Source organism: Pelodiscus sinensis, chromosome 21 (genome assembly GCF_052426305.1).
Source record: "Pelodiscus sinensis isolate ZL-2025 chromosome 21, ASM5242630v1, whole genome shotgun sequence".
NCBI lineage: Eukaryota > Metazoa > Chordata > Testudines > Trionychidae > Pelodiscus > Pelodiscus sinensis.
This window is the reverse complement of record NC_143072.1, coordinates 8,228,770-8,251,260: the sequence shown is the minus strand read 5'-3', so window position 1 is coordinate 8,251,260 and position 22,491 is coordinate 8,228,770. Positions and strand designations below refer to the sequence as shown.

Sequence of the window (22,491 nt, the reverse complement as noted above, 5' to 3'; positions counted from 1 at the left end):
GGGGGAGGGAGGGAGGAGCATAGACTCACACCACGCAGATCAAACCAATCACAAAAATCAAGAGAAATTACTAGTGATGCCAGGTGTCCGGTTTTGAACTGGACAGTCCAGTATTTGAGCTTTCTGTTCGCGAAACAAATGGAGAACATAGAAATGAGAAAATATAAATGTCTGGAATTTTCTAAATTAAGATGTAATGTAGATTGTGATGTAATGTTAAGTGTGTCCGGTTTTTGTTGAAACCATCTGGCAACCCCAGAAATTACCCTGACCATGACTGGACTCGTACTAATTAGAAGTACTCCCTTCTCATTTTCTTTTTGTTCATTCTAATCCCATACTCTGAATTTCAAGGGGAGGGGGGCATAGTAGTCTTGCCCAGGTTAAATCATTCTGTGGCTGAACCCTGGTATTACTCTACCACCCAAAGAAAGCAGGCAAGGAATCTATATCCAATTCAAATTCCAAGCCTCTATCTTGATTGACTCTCCCGGCCCCCTGGCCAACACCTTTGCTAGGTACCTGAGTTAACCCCTTAGGGTATGTCTACACTACAAAGTTAGTTCAAACTAAAAGACGTTAGTTCGAACTAACGTTCACAGGCGCTACACTAGCGCTCCGTTAGGTCGAACTTAATTCGAACTAACGGAGCGCTTAGTTCGAACTAGGTAATCCTCATTCCACGAGGATTAAGCCTAGTTCGAATTTACTAGTTCGAATTAAGGGGTGTGTAGACCCTTAATTCGAACTAGTGGGAGGCTAGCCCTCCCCCGGTTTCCCTGGTGGCCACTCTGGCCAACACCAGGGAAACTCTACTGCCCCCCTCCCGGCCCCGGACCCCTTAAAGGGGCACGGGCTGGCTACGGTGCCCGTGCCAGGTGCAAGCCTGCCAGCACCCAGACAGCAGACCCTGCACCTGGCACGGATCAAGCCACCCACCCGATGCCCCCCAGCCCTCCCCCTCTTCCCGGGACCAGGCTGGCGGCTCCCGGGAGCTTGCCCGGGATCGCAAGAGGCGGGCACCCGCCTGGGCTAGTGCGGACATCGTGGACCTCGTCCACGATCTCCGCACTAGGCACAGGAAAGTGGCCAGCTAGGGCAGGAGAGCTGCCAGCCTGGCCACCCAGGAGCAGGTGTGCATGAAAATCAAGGGGGTCCACTGAGACCCCCGACCCTGAGCCCTGAGCTTACAATGGCCGTACTGGGTCAGACCAAAGGTCCATCGAGCCCAGTAGCCTGTCTGCCGACAGCGGCCAACCCTAGGGACCTTGGAGGGGATGGACCGAAGATAGTGACCAAGCCATTTGTCTCGTGCCATCCCTCTCCAGCCTTCCACAAACCTTGGGCAGGGACATCACTCCTACCCCCTGGCTAATAGCACTCCATGGACCCAACCTCCATGACTTGATCTCACGTCCCTTTAAACTCTGTTCTAGTTGTAGCCTTCACAGCCTCCTGCAGCAAGGAGTTCCACAGGTTGACTATTTGCTTTGTGAAGAACAACTTTCTGTTACTAGTTTGAAGCCTGCTACCCATTCCTTTCCTTTGGTGTCCTCTAGTCCTTCTTTATGGGAACTAATGAAGAACTTTTCTGAATGCACCCTCTCCACCCAACTCCTGTTTTTAGAGACCTCTATCCTGTCCCCCCTCCGTCTCCTCTTTTCTAAGCTGAGAAGTCCCAGTCTCTTTAGCCTCTCTTCATATGGGACCTGTTCCCAACCCCTGATCATTTTAGTTGCCCTCCCCTCTCCCAGCCTCTCTCTTCCCCTCTTCCACCTCCTTTTCCCAGTCTCTCCCAGTTTTGTTCAATAAAGACAGATTCCATTTTTGAACACAATTGTCCTTTATTTTGTACATCAAGAAAAGGGGCTAGGGAAGGGTAAGTGGAAGGAGGTGAGGGAGGAATGGGGTACGAGCCCCCGATGGGGAGGACTGGGCTGGCTCCGTGGGCTTCTGGGGGTGGAAGCTCTCCTGCAGCCCCCCAATTGCCCCCTCTCCCCAGATGGCAGCCTGCGGCAAGTGCAGCCGGGCTGATGGCCGAGTGCTGTGATGTGCCCAGTGTGGGTACTCCGGGCATGCCAAGCCAGGACTGCTTTGCAAGCGGGGCACCCTGAGAACTGTCTGTCCGGGGTGGGGGTCGGGACCCTTTAAGCACAGCCCTCGGCTAGCCCGAGACAGCATCTCCACGCTCTAAGTCCTCCTCTGATGCCCTGCCGGCACTGCTTCCGGCCATCCTTAAGCCCGGTTCAGGGTCCACTTAATGTGGACATGCTAGTTCGAATTAGCAAAACGCTAATTCGAACTAGTTTTTTAGTCTGGATGCGTTAGTTCGAATTAACTAATTCGAACTAAGTTAGTTCGAATTAGCGCTGTAGTGTAGACATACCCTTAGTCACTGGGTACTGGTCAGCAGTCCTCCTGTTCATCACAGCAGCCTTTAACTAACTGAAGGGTGGTTCCAAAGAGGATGGCGAGAGGCTGTTCTCAGTAATGACGGACGGCAGAACACAGAGCAGTGGTCTCAAGTTGCAATGAGGGAGGTCTAAGTTGCATATTAGGAAAAACTATTTCATTAGGAGGGGTGGGGAAGCACTGGGATGGGTTACCTAGGGAGGGGGTGGAATTTCCATCCCTAGAGGTTTTTAAGTCCCTGCTTGACAAATCCCTGGCTGGGATGATTGTGTTGGGGTTGGTCCTGCTTTGGGCAGAGGACTGGACTCGATGATCCCTGAGGTCTCTTCCAGCCCTAGGATTCTATGGCCTGGCAACATCTGTAGTCTGGAAAGGCCATGCATGGGAAGTAATCTTTACAGAGACAGCTTTCAGGAAAATAAATGTTCCATTCCTGTACCTATTTCCATTCAGCAATATGGACAAATGGGTTTTAGCTACTGAAAGGCGATCAGGTGAATGCTAACAGGGAGTTGAGAGAGGGAGTTCTCCAGGTAAAGGAGAAGCAGATACAGGACTCGAGGGAAGTGGCTGTCTGCAGTATGTGTTGTGTTTGGGACTTTGTGTTTGGGACTTTCTTGCTACAGGCTGATCTTGTGTTTGTGACTGAGGTTGGATTTTTTTTCCCCTCCTCTTCCCTTTCCCCCTCCCCCTGCCCTTAATGGAGTGTGTGCTATGACTGGCAGCTGGAAACTGTTGGCTTCTAATTGAAATTCGAATTCTAGAAGTCTCTGCTGATTGGCTGAGCCTTGATAGGGGGAGGGACTTTCAGGCAGTTCAGAGATTTATAAAGCAGTGAGCAAGCGACCAAAGAGCTTGTGAACAGGTGAGTGCTAACAGGGAGTTTAGAGGGAGTTTGGAAGGGGAGAGAGAAGGGGGCGAGGTTTTCTTGCCTTTCTTTTAAATCCTTTTTCCAGGACAGCAGGGATGGATGGTGATAGGTCTGCTCTTGTTATTTGCACAGAATGTGCCATGTTTGTCTTCCTCCCAGAAGAACGAACAGATTTCATCTGCACTAAGTGCAAGCTGGTCGCCATTTTGGAAGAAAATAATTAGAGGATTGGAGGCCCACGTGTCGACCCTACGCTTGATCAGAGAGGATGAAAACTTCAATAGAAGGCAGCGTTTAATCCTGAAAGCACAGTAGGCAGAAGAGCCAGAGGACAGTACGGGACCAGGAAGAGAACTGGCAGCATGTAAATTATAGAAGGGGAAAAAGGCCAGCACAGGAATCCCCCAATGCTATAAAGCTAAATCACTTTCAGGCTCTCTCCACAGGCTCTGCGGTGGTGAATGCTTTGGAAGGTACCTCACAAGGAAGAAACCAGAAGGGAACACCATCTACTAGAAGGCATGGGGGTTCCACAACCACCACCCTCCAAAGACGACAATGGGTGGTGGTGGTTGGGGACTCCCTCCTAAGAGGGACTAAACCATCCATCTGCCATCCAGACCTGGAATCTCGAGAGGTGTGCTGCTTACTGGGAGCTCAAATTCAGGATGTGACAGAGTCTTACAAAACTGATGAAACCTTCGGATCGCTACCCCTTCCTGCTTCTCCATGTGGGAACTAACAATACAGCCAAGAATGACCTTGAGCGGATTACTGAAGAGTATGTAGAACTAGGAAGAAGGATCAAAGAATTTGGCGCAAAAGTGGTGTTCTCGACCATCCTCCCTGTTGAAGGGAAAGGACTGAGCAGGGGTCGTCGAATTGAGGAAGTAAATGTGTGGTTGCGCAGGTGATGTCAGAGAGAGGGCTTTGGTTTCTTCGACCATAGGACTCTGTTCCACCTAACAGAGAGAGGAAGGAGCATTTTTGCGGGCAGGCTTGCAAACCTAGTGAGGCGGGCTTTAAGCTACGTTCATTGGGGGACAGTGACCAAAACCCTGAAGGGAGTGGGAAAGTCAGATAGCAGGAAGAAATGCAAAGAGGAACGAGCAACAAAGGAGGACCCCTGATTCGAATGGAGAACGTAGGGTGATCAACTGGTTAACTGAGGTGTTTGTACACCAATGCAAGAAGCCTGGGAAACAAACAGGAAGAATTGAAGGCCCTGGCCCAGTCCAAGAAATATGATTTAATTGGGATAACGGAGACTTGGTAGGATGACTCGCATGACTGGAGTGCTGTCATGGAAGGGTATAAACTGTTCAGGAAGAACAGGCAAGGGGAGAAAAGGAGGAGTTGCACTATATGTAAGAGAGCACTATGATTGCTCAAAACTGCAGTATATAGAGGGAGAAAAGCCTGTTGAGAGTCTATGGGTTAAGTTTAGAGATGCAAACAACAACAGTGATGTTGTGGTTGGTGTCTACTACAGGCCACCAAATCAGGTGAATGAGATAGAGGAGGCTTTCTTCGGACAACTGAGAGAAGCTTCCAGATCACAGGCCCTGGTTCCTGTGGGGGACTTTAATCACCCTGACATCTATTGGGAGACCAATACGGCAGTACACAGGCAATCCAGAAAGTTTTTGGAGAACATTGGGGATAACGTCTTGGTACAAGTGCTGAAGGAACCGACCAGGGGCCGTGCGCAGCTTGACCTTCTGCTCATAAACAGGGAGGAACTAATAGGGGAAGTAAAGGTGGGTGACAACCTCGGAAGCAGTGATCATGAGAGGGTAGATTTCAGAATCCTGACCAAAGGAAGAAAAGAGAGTAGTAAAATAAACACCTTGGACTTTAGAAAAGCAGACTTTGACTCCCTCACAGACCTGATGGGCAGAATCCCCTGGGATGCTAACATGAAGGGGAAAGGAGTCCAGGAGAGCTGGCAGTATTTTAAAGAAGCCTTATTGAAGACACAGAAAGAAACCATCCTGATGCGTAGCAAGAGAAGCGAACATGGTAAGAGACCGGATTGGCTTACAGGGGAAATCCTTGGTGAACTTAAGCACAAAAAGGGAGCTTGCAAAAAGTGGAAACTTGGACAAATGATTAGGGAGAGCTACACACATATAGCTCAAGAATTCTGGGGGGTTATCAGGAAGGCGAAAGCGCAATTGGAATTGTGACTGGCAAAGGATGTGAAGGATGACAAGAAAGGTTTCTACAGGAATGTTAGCAATCAGAGGGTGATCAGAGAGAGTGTGGGGCCCTACTGGATGAAGGAGTTAAGATAGTGACAGATGGGGGGAAAGATGAAGTACTCAATGCTTTCTTTGCCTCTGTCTTCACAGACAAGGTCAGCTCCCAGACTAATGCGCTAAGTGACGCAAGATGGGATGAAGATGGACAGCCCTTGGTGGGTAAAGAACAGGTTACGATCTATTTAGAAAAGCTAAATGTACACAAACCCATGGGTCCGGACTTAATACATCCAAAGGTACTGAGGGGGTTGGCAAATGTCAGTGCAGAGCCTTTGGCCATTATCTTTGAAAACTCGTGGTGATTGAGAGAGATCCCAGATGATTGGAAAAAGGCAAATGTAGTGCCCATCTTCAAAAAAGGGAAGAAGGACGATCCAGGGAACTATAGGCCGGTCAGTCTTACCTCGGTTCCTGGAAAAATCATGGAAGGGATCCTTAAGGAATCTATTCTGAGGCACTTGGATGAGAGGAAAGTGATTAGGAATAGTCAGCATGGAATCACAAAGGGCAAGTTGTGCCTGACCAGTCTGATTAGCTTCTATGATGAGGTAACTGGCTAGGTGGACGTGGGAAAGTCAGTGGATGTTCTATACCTTGACTTTAGCAAGGCTTTTGATACGGTCTCCCACAATATTCTTGCCAGCAAGTTAAAGGAATGTGGACTGGATAAATGGACGGTAAGATGGATAGAAAGCTGGCTAGAAGGCCGGGCCCAGCGGGTAGTGATCAACGGCTCGATGTCAGGATGGCAGTTGGTTTCTAGCGGAGTGCCCCAAGGTTTGGTCTAGGACCGGTTTTGTTCAATATCTTTATTAATGACCTGGATGAGGGGATGGATTGCACCCTCAGCAAGTCTGCAGATGACACTAAGCTGGGGGGAGAGGTAGATACGCTTAAGGGCAGAGATAGGGTCCAGAATGACTTAGACAAATTGGAGGATTGGGCCACAAGAAATCTGATGCGGTTCAACAAGGACAAGTGTAGCGTCCTGCACTTGGGACGGAAGAATCCCAAGCATTGGTACAGGCTGGGGACCAACCAGCTAAGTAGTAGTTCTGCAGAAAGGGACCTGAGGATTACAGTGGATGAAAAGCTGGATGAGTCAACAGTGTGCCCTTGTAGCCTAGACGGCTAATGGCATATTAGGGTGTATTAGGAGGAGCATTGCCAGCAGATCCAGAGATATGATTATTCCCCTTTATTCAGCACTTGAGAGGCCACATCTGGAGTATTGTGTCCAGTTCTGGGCCCCCCACTACAAAAAGGATGTGGATGCATTGGAGAGGGTCCAGCGGAGGGCAACCAAAATGATTAGGGGGCTGGAGCATATGACCTACGAGGAGAGGCTGAGGGAGTTGGGTCTGTTTAGTCTGCAGAAGTGAAGAGTGAGGGGAGATTTGCTAGCAGTCTTCAACTTCCTGAAGGGAAGTTCCAAAGAGGCTGGAGAATGGATGTTCCCAGTAGTGACGGAGGGCAGAACAAGGAACAATGGTCTCAAGTTATGGTGGGAGAGGTCCAGGTTGGAGATTAGGAAAAACTATTTCACTAGGAGAGTGGTGAAGCACTGGGATGGGTTTACCTAGGGAAGTAATGGAGTCTCCATCCCTAGCGATTTTTAAATCTCGGCTTGACAAAGCCCTGGGTGGGTTGATTTAGTTGAGATTGGTCCTGCCTAGGGCAGGGGGCTGGACTTGATGACCTTCTGAGGTCTCTTCCAGCTCTATGTTTCTATGAAAGGCGAGTGGACAACAAAAGCCCTTTGAGTCACCAATGCAAAAATTTCATCAAACAGAAGTAGTAAGTGTGGCAGCAACGTCACCCTCTTCTAAAGAAATCGGTTATCACAAGCGCAAAGTTAATAATTATTATAGTTATTTGTTACAAGCATCTGTAATTCTCTTTCAGCAGGAACCTGCAGAGATAAGCACACTAAACTATGTAGATTCCAACAGAAGCAAAATCAGGCACATTTAAAATCGCAGTGTTTGGGTTAATCAAACATAATATCACAACCCATCAGTAATTGAGATGTTTTTAAGTGATCAGATGACTAAAGTCTATGTATTTAAAACTGGATACACTCTTCCAAAGCATTTCTATTTACTGAAGGGCTGTGCCTTTCACACATTAAGCCTGTCTCTAAAGAAGCCAATTGGCTCAGTACCACTGGAGCTAGGGATGTTAGATAATGGGTAACAGAATAGTCAACTAACCTCATGAATTCTTAGCAGTTAGCTGACTATCCTATAATAGCCCCTGGGAGCAGGGAGAGAAGCTGCTACAAAGCCTCCACAACAGCCTTACTGGCCTTCCCCCCCCCCCCCCCCGCTGCCTCTGATAGAGGCATTGGCTCCTGCTTCCCCATTTTGCTACCTCTGTATCAGAAGTGGGGGGGGGGGGGGGGAGAATGGGAGTAGTTGACTAGATTAACTGATGGTTTAGCGATTAATCATCTAGTCAACTACTCACTGACATCCCTAATTTGAGCAAGAACCATAGTTAATTAAAACCATAACTAACGTAGCCAAGTCTTAGGCCACATTACTACATTGTGTCAACAAAAACTGCCTTTTGCCAATAAAACAATGAGATGTACACATTGTGATGCAACATTTGTTGGGAAAAACAAAAGTTTCAACAACAAAAAACTTTCATGCCTACAGGGCTTTTTTCTTTTCCCTTCCCTTTATTATTGACAAAGAGCCAGTGTAGATACTGCTGTTTGTTTTGTTGACAGAACTGGCCATGAGGGATTAATTTTTTAAATTATAATTTTCTGCTTCAATGTACATAAATTAAAGAGATGGTCATTTCATTGCAGTGTTCTAGTATTATGACCTAGGGAATATTAAAATGTGTTTACTTTGGTAAACGTGTAACCACTGAAATTTTCATGTTTTCACACAGGGAGATAGGCAGTTCCGTGGGAGCTGGTGCATGTGAGAAACCAGCTTAAAAAGTTGGCTCCTTGCAAGCACCAGCTCCCACCTACCTGCCCTCCCCACACTGCTGTCTCAGCATGGGGGGAGGGATATGTTGCGTGTGACAGTAAAGGCTGGCCAGTGGGCCCAGGCTTATCAGTTAACCAATTATACTAATGCCTCCCTAATATGAACAGTTCATTCTAAGTCTGCTCTTGGAATTGAATTTATTTAATGCCTTATTAGGCTTCAGTTTAGGGGAGATAATTTTGACATTTAGGGTACGTCTACACAGCAGGGCTATTTCAGGAGAATTGGAAGTATCCCAGAATAGCTATCCCTGAGTCTTTTGAGCATGCTTGCTATTTTGAGATAGCGCTCATGCTATTTCGAAACCTCTCTCGGCATCCCCATAACCCTCGTTCCATGAGAGTTAAGGGAGGTCTCGAAATAGTGTGCTATTGCAAAATTTGGCACTGTGTAGATGCACCGAATTTTGGAATATGCTATTTTGAAATTCACTCAAAATAAGATACGCAATTTGTATAGCGCAAACTGCATATCTTATTTCGAGCTTAGGGTGCTGTGTAGATTTACATTTAATATGCAACTAAAACCACTACAATGTCTCAGCTCTGCAGTCTATACTCCTAGTGAAAAATATATTCGTGGCAAGTTCTTCATTTGTTGCCTGATAAGCCTGAAAGCAGAAAGCAGTATGTAAGCATCCAAATCCTCTAAGTGTCCTTTTACTAGCTTCAGATGTCTTCCACAGTTTAGTTCTAAGCAAGTAGAATATTTAGTCTGACTATATCTAGTGTGTATAATGGTTCTGTGCAACATACACTCTTGGGAGAAAATGCCTTCTCTTCTTGTTCTGATCCCTATTTTCATTTTGAAACCAGGGATCCGAACAAGAGAAGGCATTTTCTCCCAAGAGTGTCCATTGCACAGAGCCACCTTACTGGGGAAGTTCACATTGAGCACTACTTTATTGGAAATGGGCACAAGAGTTATTAATGCTCAGTCAACAAGATGGATAAAAATGGGCAAACTTCAGAGTCAAAAAATACAATTTTAGTATTACCACGTAAAACTACATTGTTTCACTGGGCACAGAGTGTAAAGAAGTTGTTGAAGTGGTGTATCTTCCAGTAAATGGGAAGTCTATGGATAAAGCAGTGGGTAAGAACTGAAATGTCACCTAGGAGAGAGAGACATTTTCAAGAAAGTAAGAGCTATGACTCTTGTAAGAAACATAACCTAGGTGGATGTTCAGAAAGTCTTTTGTGGAAAATCTTGAGAAGCGGAGGGGGAAGACTGTCTTCTCTCTAAATGGATAAATGCAGTGCTGGCGTTGCATTTGACCTGTTAAAGGGGTTTGTGGGATGGGGCTGCCCCCACCGGCTGGGATCAGGCTATAGTGGCTCCTGCGACAGGTAGGGGCTGTTTCAGCCTGGCTGCTGCACACACCCGCCCCCCCCAGGTGGCAGCCAGCTGCCCCGCACATAGGGGCTGGGCCACTGGTGGAGGCACTGCTTCTGGTTACCAGTTAAGGGTGATGCTTACCGCTTACTGGTAACAGTTAAGGATGGTTTTTCCTGGGCAACTGTTTACTCAACTACCCATTAACATCCCTATTGCCAGCCAGCTGGCATTGGCCCTCTGGTTTGCTGAGGATAAGCATAGCCAAGGTTTTCCCTTGGAGATGATAGGATGAAACCCACCATCGAAGGGACCATGAACTATTGGAAAAGGTTAACAAAAAGTGTTCCATACTCCTGAATCTAGTACCCCCGCCCCCCATGCCTGATCAGGAAGGTCCTACGAAGATGGAGGCAGACCATACCCCAGGGAAGAAATCACCAGTATGCTAGCCAACTCAAGTCACTGGAGTACTGATGCCTGGAGGAATGGTGAAGAATTGTTTGATTGGGGCTTCAAAGCAAAAAGCAGGACAACTAGGGAGATTTAGGATAGCTATTGGGAAAAATCTTTTCTATCTATAAGCATAGTTAAGCTCTGGAAGAGGCTTCCAAGGGAGGTGTCATTGGAGGTTTAAGAACAGGATGGATGATTACTTGTCGTGATTGGCCTGGTTTCCTTGGCCCTGCCTTAGTTCTAAGGCCTGGAATTTATGGCCTCTTGAGGTCCTCTGCAGCCCTACATTTCTATGATTCTGTAAGCCCCTTAATGTTGGAAGCGGGGCCCTGCTCAACCAGTGAATCAACTGGGAATCTACTGTTACATTAGGGGATTCTAAAGCCTCTCTCTAGGACTACGTCTACACGACAAATTTTCTTGGCAAAAACTATGCTAATGAGGGACTCATTTGCAGGAGTCACGATCTCATTTGCATATTTTCTGCTGATCCAGTTTTTCACTAGGGTTTTTGCACAAAAACAAGCAGTGTGGACGTTTTCCCGGGAAAAGGGGGTTTTGCGCCAAAAGAAAACATCCACACTGCTTGTTTTTGCGCAAAAACCCGGATCAGCAGAAAATATGCAAATGAGATCACGACTCCTGCAAATGAGTCCCTCATTAGCATATTTTTTGCAGAGAAAACGCGTAGTGTAGACGTAACCTAAGTGTTTTCCTCACTTCTTGCCAGTCAGATGAAGCTGAACTGAGAGGGCAACATTGCTAATAATCCTGAGAAAAAATAACCCTCAAAGACAGAGAGAGGAGAGCACGAGAGAGAGGCGAGCGCTAAGGAACCCTTTGCCAGTTGGAGAGTCTCTGAAGCATCTTTATTGAATTTCATCAAACAGCAAGCTAACAGGCAAGAGGAGAAAAACATCTCCTGCTTTTAAGACTTAGGAAACAAAAGAAAACAAGATACCAGGCAACTCCAATCTTGACAGAGTAACAAATTCCCATGGTACAGAAATATATGAAGTGTTTAAAAATAATCACTTTAATTTGAGTTTAAAGAGGTACTAGAAATATCCATGAATATTTGTATCTAAGCAACCTTTAGGGACAGCAAGGCTATTTCACTTTCCTGCTTTTGAAAAGCTCAGGAAGGACTTTTCCATATCCCATAATGCACCTAACTAAATGATACTTAAGAGAAGGGGGAGAGAGTTTTACCTTCTCTAAAACCTTTCGGAGGGCGAAGTAATGGTCTGATCTGCAATGGTCAGTGTGATACTGATACACTTTCCTATAGTTCTCACAATTGAAACTCTTAACTAGGGATGTGAAAAGTCAGTTAAAAAGGTAACTGTGTAACTGAAAATCTTAGTGGTTACACGTACCATGGGCTCTTAAATAAGCCTTATACAACAGAGCCCCCAGCGAAGCTTCCCACATAGCCTGGCCAGCAGGAGCTGCCAGCTCCTCTCCTAAGGACGACGCTTCCCTGTGGCAGAGAAGCTGCCTCTCCAGGAGTGGGGCCGGCAGAGCCAGCGTATTAACCTGTAACAAAAGGACGGGACCAGGCCCACCACAGACAGGAGCTGCTCCAGGCGGGCAGGATGTTGCTCAATCCCTATAGTTAACCACAATCAGTAGGCATTACCTGGTTAAGGTCATGCTTGCTGGTTAACCTGTCACAGCCCTACTCTTAACTATTCCTAGCATGCCAGCATGTCGGAAGTAGCAATGAAGGGGATCATTTTCAAAGGAATAACTGGCTGTTAGGCCTCCAAAGCCTATTGATTTTCAGTGTGACTTGGGTGCCTATCTGCTCATGGTGCCTTTGAAAACCTCCTCCAAAAGCTCTTTACATAAAGTTGCATTTAGGAAAGACTAAATTACTATTTTATAGTCCACATTAAAACAAAAAATGGCTTTCACATCTTTTAGAATGGAAGATGCACGTTTAGTCAACTAGATTTCACATTTTAAAATACCTTACCCTTCGTGTGTTTTCAAGAACCTTTTGATCTGGTTTTCCGTAATTTGGTGGATTGGCATATGGATCATAGCCAAGTTTTGCTAGCATTGGTGCAATCACTGGCATGTCTTGTAGAACATCAGAAGGTATTTTCCCAACCCATTTGGACAAAGCTTCCACATTCACTGGTTTGATTACTTGATCTGTAGATCGTTCAACTCTGCAAATAGAAAAAGGAAGTATTTACTATTTTTCATTGTTACTTTGTAACTAGCATTGAGCTCTTCAGGCTTTTTTTTATAATTGCATACTTCATAAAGCTGCTAGAGATAGTGATACTGGCCGTTTGGAATGGAAATCCATCAACCATATGAAGAAACTTGCACAGATACAGACAGACATCATCTTTCTATCCAAGTGCAAGAAAATGGACATCGTACCCAAAGGACTGAACCAATTATCACCTCTAATATCATTAGCTCACAGACATTTACCTCCTCCCCCCCATCCCCCTTCTGTTCTGAAATTTGATTTGTCCTTTTCATATGTGTGTGTTTTTTTTAATTGTATCTTTTGGTATATATGGTTGTGACTATTTTTTCCACTATTTGATCTGAGGAAGTGGGTCTGGCCCACGAAAGCTCATCATCTAATAAACCATCTTGTTAGTCTTTAAAGTGCTACATAGTCCTGTATTTTGCTTCAGCTAGAGATAGGGCATTGCTCCATATATAGATAGGGTCAGCAAGAAAACAACAAAAACAAAAAATCAGGGTGTGGCAAGGTCCTCACTCAGGCCTCTTGCCCTGGGACACCTGGCCTTTTATTGGCAGCTTCCCACCACCTTCTATTTACAGAGTTTTAGATAACAGCAATCTCAGCCAGCCTCACCTTCTGCCTGGGGCAGAGGCACAGCCCCTTTGCTCCACTGGCTGCCTTATCTAGCCCTCTGGCTAATGAGGCCCACAGCTGCTTCCATTAGCTCTTCAGGCCTGGGCTTGCTCAGCTGTTTGCAATTGGCCTGCTCAGCCAGCCTGTAGAGGCTGAGCTCTGGCTTAGCCAGCAGTCTGTCACAAGGGTTTGTTTTTTAACCCTGGACCATATGTAGGACTATAAGCTCCTGACTTGGGCAGGGGGCTGGATTTGATGACCTCCTGAGATCTCTTCCAGCTCTATGATTCTACACTAGAGACTTATTTTGAAATAACAAGCAGAGCATCCACACTATCAGCTTGTTATTTTCAAACAACAGGCTGGTTATTTCGAAATTTTTACTCAAGCTTATTCCCCCAGGAAAGAAGATTTCAAAATAGTTATTTTGGTAGTTATTGTTTTGAAAAGTTATTTCCAAATAATTTCCTAATGTAGACTAGGGATGTTCAATCGAGGTTATTTTAGTAATCGAATAGTTGATAGAATTTTTATCAACTGCTTGATTACTCGATTGGGAAGGCAGCTCTGCTTAGGTCCAGCTCACGCTGGGACCAAGCCCTGCTGTGGCTCTGCAATTTAAAAGGCAGTAGGAGCCAGGGGGCAGAGCCGCAGCACGGTTTGGTCCCAGTGCGAGCCGGAACGGAGCGGGGCTGCCTGCCCATCAAGTAGCAGCCCCTGTCCGCAGGGGGTCCCAGCTCCTTGCCAGGACCCCTACAAACAGGGGCTGCTGCCTGCGAAGCAGCCCCTGTTCATGGCACCCTGGCCTTTTAAGCTGGCTCCCCCCCCCCACAAGCTCGTCCCCCTCCCCTTGTTGCCTCTATATCAGAGGCAGAAGGGGGGGGGGGAGCACAAAGCAAGTGGTCGACTCAACTACTAATCAACTACTAAATGACTGCTCTCTTACATCCTAGTGTAGACATGCCCTGAAGGATATTTTGGTTTTTTTAACATCTGGGATTAGCCTCTTTTCTTTGGTCACTTCTTTCTCATACAAGAACATGTGGAACTCAGCTTTTTCACTGGGGCTACATCTAGACTGGCATGATTTTCCGCAAATGCTTTTAACGGAAAAGTTTTCCGTTAAAAGCATTTTCAGAAAAGAGCCTCTAGATTGACATGGACGCTTTTCCGCAAAAACACTTTTTGCGGAAAAGTGTCTGTGCCAATCTAGACGCACTTTTCTACAAAAAAGCCCCGATCGCCATTTTCGTGATTGAGGCTTTTTTGCGCGAAACAAATCTGAGCTGTCTACACTGGCCCTTTTGTGGAAAAGCTTTGCGCAAAAGGACTTTTGCCCGAACGGGAGCAGCATAGTATTTCCACAAGAAGCACTGATTTCACACAGCAGGAAGTCAGTGTTCTTGCAGAAATTCAAGTGGCCAGTGTAGACAGCTGGCAAGTTTTTCCGCAAAAGCAAAAGACACAGCCTGGGAGTTTGAAAAACTGACATGCTATGTACTAATAAAATGTTGACTCTCAGGTATTTAATATACTGTCTGCAGTATAGACAATCGTTCTAGTCTCTTCCCTGAAGTAAAATACTTTGGAAAGAAAGTTTGGAAAAATCAATCAATTAATTAGAGAAGTACACAGCTCCTTAAGATATTAGTATTCATTTTTCCCCTGTCAAAATAAGTTAAAATAATTTAAAAAAAACACATGGTACAAAAAGTCCCTGGGTGAATATTTTACTCTTGTGCAGTAAGTAATACACATGGTGTGCCATCATATCTCAGTTACTGGGTATGTCTACACTACCCCGCTAGTTCGAACTAGCGGGGTAATGTAGGCATACCGCACTTGCAAACGAAGCCCGGGATTTGAATTTCCCGGGCTTCATTTGCATAAACTGGGCGCCGCCATTTTTAAATCCCTGCTCATTCAAACCCCGTGCCGCGCGGCTACACGCGGCATGAACTAGGTAGTTCGGACTAGGCTTCCTAGTCCGAACTACCGTTACTCCTCGTGGAATGAGGAGTAACGGTAGTTCAGACTAGGAAGCCTAGTCCGAACTACCTAGTTTGTGCCGCGTGTAGCCGCGCAGCACGGCGTTCGAACGAGCAGGGATTTAAAAATGGCGGCGCCCAGTTTATGCAAATGAAGCCCGGGAAATTCAAATCCTGGGCTTCATTTGCAAGTGCAGTATGCCTACATTACCCTCCTAGTTCGAACTAGGAGGGTAGTGTAGACATACCCAGTGATTCCAAAGAAATAGATAAACATATATGGGAACCTAAATACATAGCTGTCATGTCTGTCTATAGCCATCGCATTATTCATTCCTTGTTTACTGATTTAATGTATTTAGAGCATAAAAGGCTCTACACCTTGTCTGTAATACCTAACTCTCAAACAGAAGTTTTCTTCAGTAGATCTCAATGGCTTTTACAAAGACAGTATGGATCCCCATTCATAGGTAGGGAAACCGAGGCAATGAAACCCAAAGTGATTTCCCCATGGTCACCATATAGGCCATAAAACTAAGTTCTAGTCTACTTAAAAAAAAAACCACATGAGAACAGTAGCCAAATTCTTGATTTATTAAAAAGATCGGAACAAACAGGAAACAATGCATAATAATGAAGACATGGAGATTCCAGTGAAGACACATCAATTGGTAACTGACTCAGAATTAAGACGCTAGCTATCTCCTGAAAAAATATAGGGAAATTTGGAGGAATAACCCTTGTAGTTTCACGTTAGGACAGGGCTACTCAACTTTGGAAGCTCCGGGGGCCACAATGGTACTCTCAGCACATGACAAGGGCCACAACTTAAGGGTGGTTGCATATACAGGCAAATATATATACAAATCTATGCAAATAGCTTCTTTCACTCTGACGGGTATGAATACAAAGGCAAGTCTATACAACATATAGGCCCCATTTAAGTCATTTCTGCTGATATTAATAAAATGCAATGTTTATCCGATTTCTACCCATATGACAGCACTTTTAATGAGCAATGACAGTCCAGGAATTTAACTATTAAAACTCATATCAACAGAAGGCCATTATATTGATGACTTTTTTGTTTTGGCTCCCACCCACGGGATACATGTTGAGCCCAGCATAAATCCAAACTGCATCATGGGCCTCAAACAAACAGGCCACATGCTGAGTAGCCCTGAGCTGGGGGGGGGGGGGGTCAAACTGCCATAATTTTAAATCACTTTACAACAAGAATGTGTTTACTAATTAATCTGATACTTCCAAGAAGAGAGTGAGAATAGTTTTTGCCTCATAGGTGGTAATTATAATTACTGATTCATAAGTAGCAATATGGCTTGGAAGATGTCTGTTTTAGGAAGTGTTCTTGAGGTCCATGGTCAATGTTTAAGAGCACATGCTTAAAAAATGATGCAACTAAATTCATGCTTAAGCACCCAAATGAGCAGCATCATTGAAAATCAAATGCAACATCCAGCACTTCCACTGATTACAATGAAAGCTAGTGAGCAGCCACTGATTTCAGTACGTCTCGACAGCAGCACAATTTTGGGATACTTCCAGTATTCCACATCTTTTGAACAAAGCTGTTTTGAAATATCTTTTGAAATAATGGAGGTGCTATTCCGACATCCCTGTAAACCTCATTCCGCAAGGAATAAGGGACATTTCGGAATAGCAGTTTATTTCAAAATTAACTCAAAATAAGCAATGCAATTTGCATAGCTCAAATTGAATAGTTTGTTTCAAGATAAGGGTGCAGTATAGACACACCTTGTGAGAATCCCATCTAGTTTTGAAATAAGCCATCAAGGATGCTAGCAAGAAACAGGTTGGTTTTGGTCCTTTTCTACCTTGCTGCAATTTTAAACGATACACCAGTTTCCTATGTAGAGAATCATTAGAACGGATTTTAGGAGGACTCAGATGGCAAAGCAAATACACCAAAAATCATCATGATATAAAAACAACTGTGAAGAGTTTGGCAGTACCCAAAAGATGAACACAACCTCTGAAGTCAATTCATTCTAGGGTTACTCTTTTGAAGGTTCTCAGACATTCTCAAAATTAGCAAAGATGGACTTGTCTTTGTCTCTGATTCTAAAAAAGAAACACTACAATCCAGTATTAACTGGATTGCTTAGTAATTGTTTGTACAGCACCTACAAGAAGGGACCCTAATCAAAGATCAGGTCCCTCTGAGGACTACTGTAATTTAAGTAACATACAGAGCACTTAATGAACGCCCCGTGCACAACAAACAGCACTGCTAACTTTAAAGAAAACAATCCATGTCCTGCTCCTTACACTTACATCTCTGACAGCAATAACTTCAGCACAGAACATTTCCTGGAAATTAACTGCCTGGGGTTAATGCTAGAAGCTCCTCCCAGACAGTCACTAATTCTCAGAAAATATTCTGCACCAAATTTATTTGTGTTTTAATTACATCATGTCTCTGCAGGAAAGTATTTAACACAGAGGGGAAAAAAGCACAAAACCAGGAAAGGAACCTCAGAGTCTAGGGCAGGGGTGGGGAACCTTTTATGGGTCGGGGGCCACTGACCTGCAGAAAAATCAGTTGGGCAAAGCCACAAGTGGGAAAAGCCCCTCACTATGGCCTCCCAACTGAGAAGGAGAAAGACACTCCCCACGTTCCCCTTGCACACCAGAGCCTGGAGGAGAGGGAGCAGCGTAGTAGAGATTTTGTGCAATACAGCCCCCAGAGGACAGCAGGGGGGCTGGAGCACAAGCAGGCCCCCCAATGCTGGGGAGGGCCCTGAGGTTCTCCACCCGTGGTCCAGGGCATCTGCAGATGAGAATAATATTCAGCAAAGTGTATGCGCATGTGTGCGCACGCGCACACACACATACACACACGCAGTTCCAGGCCTTACATGAAAAAGCAGTAATATTTAAGACAGTGAAACAGCTGACAACATAGAATCCAGCGTTAATCACAAGCATTTCTGTCTCTGCCTGGCAATATCGGAAAGAAAAAAAAATGAAAAAAGATATTTCAGTACTATTTCTGCCTACACAGCTTTTTTCACACTAACTCTAAAAAAAATAAAATAAATAAAAACCTGGCCAAATCCTCATTGAAAAAGGAATGACATTTCTTTGCATTTGTGGTCACCACAGCTGCTTTCAGTTAGGTGCCAATTGCCAAGGATATATTAACAACACTCCTTATGGCTAGACTATTGCATACAACAGCACATTCCTTTAACCGGCCTGCTGGCAATTACTTTAAACCACTGAAGGCTTTGTGCTACTACAAATCCTGCAATATACATCTTTAGAGGCCTTTTCATCTATATTATCACTAGTTAGATAGAAGCCAAGCTGAAATAAAATTGTTATTCCAGTTCTGTTAATAATGAAGTTCCAGCAGCATCAGAAACTGGAAAATGGAGATGAGGATTAGTAAGCAAATGCAGACAAAAAATTAAGACACTGCCCACTCATGGCAGCAGTGGATCCAAAACAAAATGTCAGAATATTGGATCAGGTTGTGATTCCTATCCCACATTACTACTAACCGAGTGAAGTATGCAGGAGAACACTCAGCCAAAAATTAGGAGAGAGAAAGAGAATATGAAGGCAAAAAGTCCTTGCCTCAGAATTCTGCAAACAATTGGCTAAGATCATGTGTAGTATCTGTGTGAGAGAAACACAGCCTTCATGAGAATACAGGTGCTATATAAAACTGAAAATCTTAAAAGAGTTTCAGCTTCAGAAGTCGTAAACCAGGCACGCTTGCCCTCCCACAACGGACAGCCCACTCAATTGGTCCCATGATCCCCGCATTCACTCCCAGGCACACTGACCCTGCGTACGCCCCCACAATCCAACCAATGGTGCGATGCTCACCCTACCGAATCCATATCCAAATCCAACCCACTTAAACTACCAGTTCAACCCCAGAATGAGCACCGCCACCAAACCCCCATCCGCTACCCAGATAACCACCCCATTGGCCGTCTACATCCGGGGCCCCACACCCCCCTTGTTTCCATTCACTTTGGGCTTCTAACTAGCCACACTCCAAACCCCCCCGCCCCAAGCCTCCCCCTCCCTCAGGAACTACCTATTCTTCGCACCCCTCAACGAAAGGCCTAGGTCATCATTCCAAAGGAGGAAGGCATCCCACCAATGGGCCCCCCCGGGGGGGGCCCAAACGCCCCACCACGGGCCATAAACCCAGGCCCCCAGGGCATAGATCCCCCCTACCACCGTACCTCAAGCCGGCTACCGGATGTACCCATTCTCTCAGTCCTACTTGTTACTCAAAATTGTCTATCATAATTTATGTATTGTTTGTCTTTAAAAATTCTCTAAATAAACGTCAATCTGTGTGAGAGAAACACAGCCTTCATGAGAATACAGGTGCTATATAAAACTGAAAATCTTAAAAGAGTTTCAGCTTCAGAAGTTTTAGATAAGCTCCCTCTATCATGGTGAAAGTTTCAGGTAACCTATGTTACTGCAGCCTACTCCTATAACTATAAATTAGTCATACATTCCAATTATTTTCTTTTGTGTTCCTGAGTGAGCAATTATTCATTCAATTTTCTGAGGTGTAATGTGTCATCTCACACCAGATCTTTCACCCAGACAAAATTACACCCTCTTCTCAAAGTGTTTTTATATCTAATTTTTTTTTTGGGGGGGGGGGGAGAAAAGAGGCATAGAATGAGGATGTCATGGACTTTCAGTCTGTGATATACAAAACCTGATTTTCCTGGAATTGACTTGAGCTAAAAAGGACTTAATTCTAACCTGATTGGACATGGTTATATGGGTCTGACACAGACACCCCCATGCTTTATGAAATGGACTTATGGACACAAATACACAACTTGAAAATGCTTTGGACAAAATAGCTCACCTAACCTATCAATCTTCATGTCATAATCTACTGGATCTGTGTGTCTTATTTTGGTATATGTATCATTCGTGTGTGTACAGTTAGATATATGGAGTATGGAATGCTTTATGGTTTTAAAAGTGCAAATGCAAGCCATCAAGGGTGTTTCCCTCAAGGTCTGGTCACCTGTCAACAGCCCCTTTTGTCCTTTAAGGCTTAGCAGTGATTGGTCCTAAGGAGTCATATGACATCCCTAACTGGCAGGGGCTGGCCAGGTAACTTCCTACATAAGGGTGGAATGTAGAAACAGAATTCCCGCCCAACATGCAATCTATAAAACAATGGGAAGCTAGCAGTTTGTCTTTGGCTGGCATGTCACACCCAAGAGGACAACTAAAGACCCCAGGAAAAAGGGGCTTTCCCAGGTTTGAAGGCTTAGCTGGAATAAGAAGAATTTTAGTTTGTAATAAGTTCGTACTGAGGTTTTAGTGTTCCAATTAACTAAGAGTTTTCTAGCATTTGTTATTTTAAATTTGTAATCTACTTTGTTCTGCCTGTTTTCACTTACAGCCTCTTAAATCCTATAGCTCATACTTAATAAATTCACTTTTATTTACTATCAAGCCCAGTGTAAATAATTGTTACCTGGGGGAGCAATCAGTGTGTACCGCCTCCTTTCATTGTTAAAGGGGGCTTACCCAAATAATTCATTTGGGATTCTCATCCCATTTAGGAAGTGGCATCCCTGGAAGCTAGGCTAGAAACTGCATTTTCCTTTGGACCTGAAGTGTTTCAGTGTCTGTACTGCTTCTGGGGGGAAGGGGGCAGAGAGGGAGGAGGGAGGTGTGCAGGAATCTCAGCTCTGTGCCTTGGCTGGAAGCAGACCAGATGAACTGCACTAGCAGGACAGGGTGGTGAGAAGCCCCAGAGAACAAGAAGGTGAGTGTCAGTGGCTTTGTCAGCACTCCAGGAAGCATCCTGTCACAGGGTCCTTGGTAGGCCTTGCACCTGACTAGTCCAAAGATCTTGGACGGAGATTCTGAAAGGCTCTGTAAGCAAAGTTCACAAAGATCAAGGATATGGATGAGAAGGTTTGCCTTTCAGGCTGACAAACTGCCTGAGAAGGGAAGACAAATCCCAGAACTACCAGACTTATCACCTGAGAAAGAGGAAGTCACAGCATCAATGAACGGGCAGCTTCTGAGCACTCTCAGGCCAGGTCTACGCTACATCTGGCAGCTCACCGTAAGGTATGCAACTCCAGCTACGCAGAACACATAGGTGAAGTCAAGCTTGCAAGAGCAGGAGGTGAGGCACTGTCTGAGTTTCATTTAGCAAGTCTTAGACTAGTCACTAAATCAAACTTTAGGAGATTGATCGCAGCAACATCAATCTTCCACGGAGTGAAACTCTTGTGCCTAGTCTACACTGGGAGTTTAGGTGGAACTTAGCTGCATTAGGTTGATTTTTTTAAACAACGAGTCCACACCACCAAGCCTGTTCCATCGATTTTAAGGGCCGTTAAAGTCGATTTCCATACTCTTTTCACGAGGAGTAACCACTACATTTGACCTTGCATGATCGACTTTTCAGTAGTGCAGATGCAGTGCTTTGAAAGCAGATGTTCTTAGCCACTGGGAGGTGTCCCACAATGCCCCATGGTGATCGCTCTGGCCACGACTTTCAACCCTACTGCTCTCCAAGTGAACAGGAAAAGCTTTAGGAAATGAGATTAAAGTTTTCCCATGTGGCCAGCATGGTAAGCAGACCTCAGAGCAGGCAGCACACCTGACTAACACACCTGACCAAGTTCCTTGAGCTCCATGAGTTACCAGGGTTGTACACAAGCAGAACCCTGAAGTGTGCAGGAGATCCTGGACCTCATTGCAGCCTGGAGAGAGGACTCTGTTTTCCCAGAATTATGAACCAGAAAAAGAAACGCAGACATGCAGAGGGCGTGAAGGAGAAAGGATGTAACAGGGATGCCCAGCAGTAGCAAGTGAAAATAAAGGAGCTGATGCAGTCGTACCAAAAGCCAAAGGAGGCAAATGGACGGTCTGAAGTATCATTGCAAACATACTGTTTCTATTAGCAGCTGTATGCTGCATCCTTGTGGGTGGGAGGGGGACACCACACCAGCTTCTCTACCCAGTGCGTGGATTCCCCCCAAGACACACGGGCAGCCTTGGGCAGCAGCATAGACAGCATGGTGGAGGAGGTGGTCAGCAGGTGAGTGGAGCAACAAATGTCACCAAGAACTTTTTATAACCTTGGAGAAAACCACCTCCTCCAAGGCTGTCTCTTAGGCAGGCACTGATCCCGGGGAGGGCTGTTCTGGTGAGTTCACACTTTTTAATCTTGCTAACAGTGAGTTAAGGCGATCTGGAGTGATCTGTGACAGCCACTGCCTACATAGCGGGGGAGTCC

General features: G+C 45.3%; 1 protein-coding gene across 7 annotated transcripts in view; it reads right to left on the bottom strand.

Annotated features, from left to right (window-relative positions):
* TPST1 (tyrosylprotein sulfotransferase 1) overlaps nucleotides 1–22,491 on the bottom strand; it is a 104,503-nt gene that overhangs the window by 40,484 nt on the left and 41,528 nt on the right. For all 7 annotated transcript variants that reach the window (XR_012897145.2, XR_012897144.2, XR_012897143.2 and 4 more), the window contains exon 3: nucleotides 12,331–12,529. Coding sequence is in view for 4 of the 7 variants with exons in the window: in XM_075905093.2 (XP_075761208.1) it covers nucleotides 12,331–12,529 (199 nt within the window). In the remaining 3 variants the exon portion in view is untranslated. The remainder of the gene's footprint in view (nucleotides 1–12,330; nucleotides 12,530–22,491) is intronic.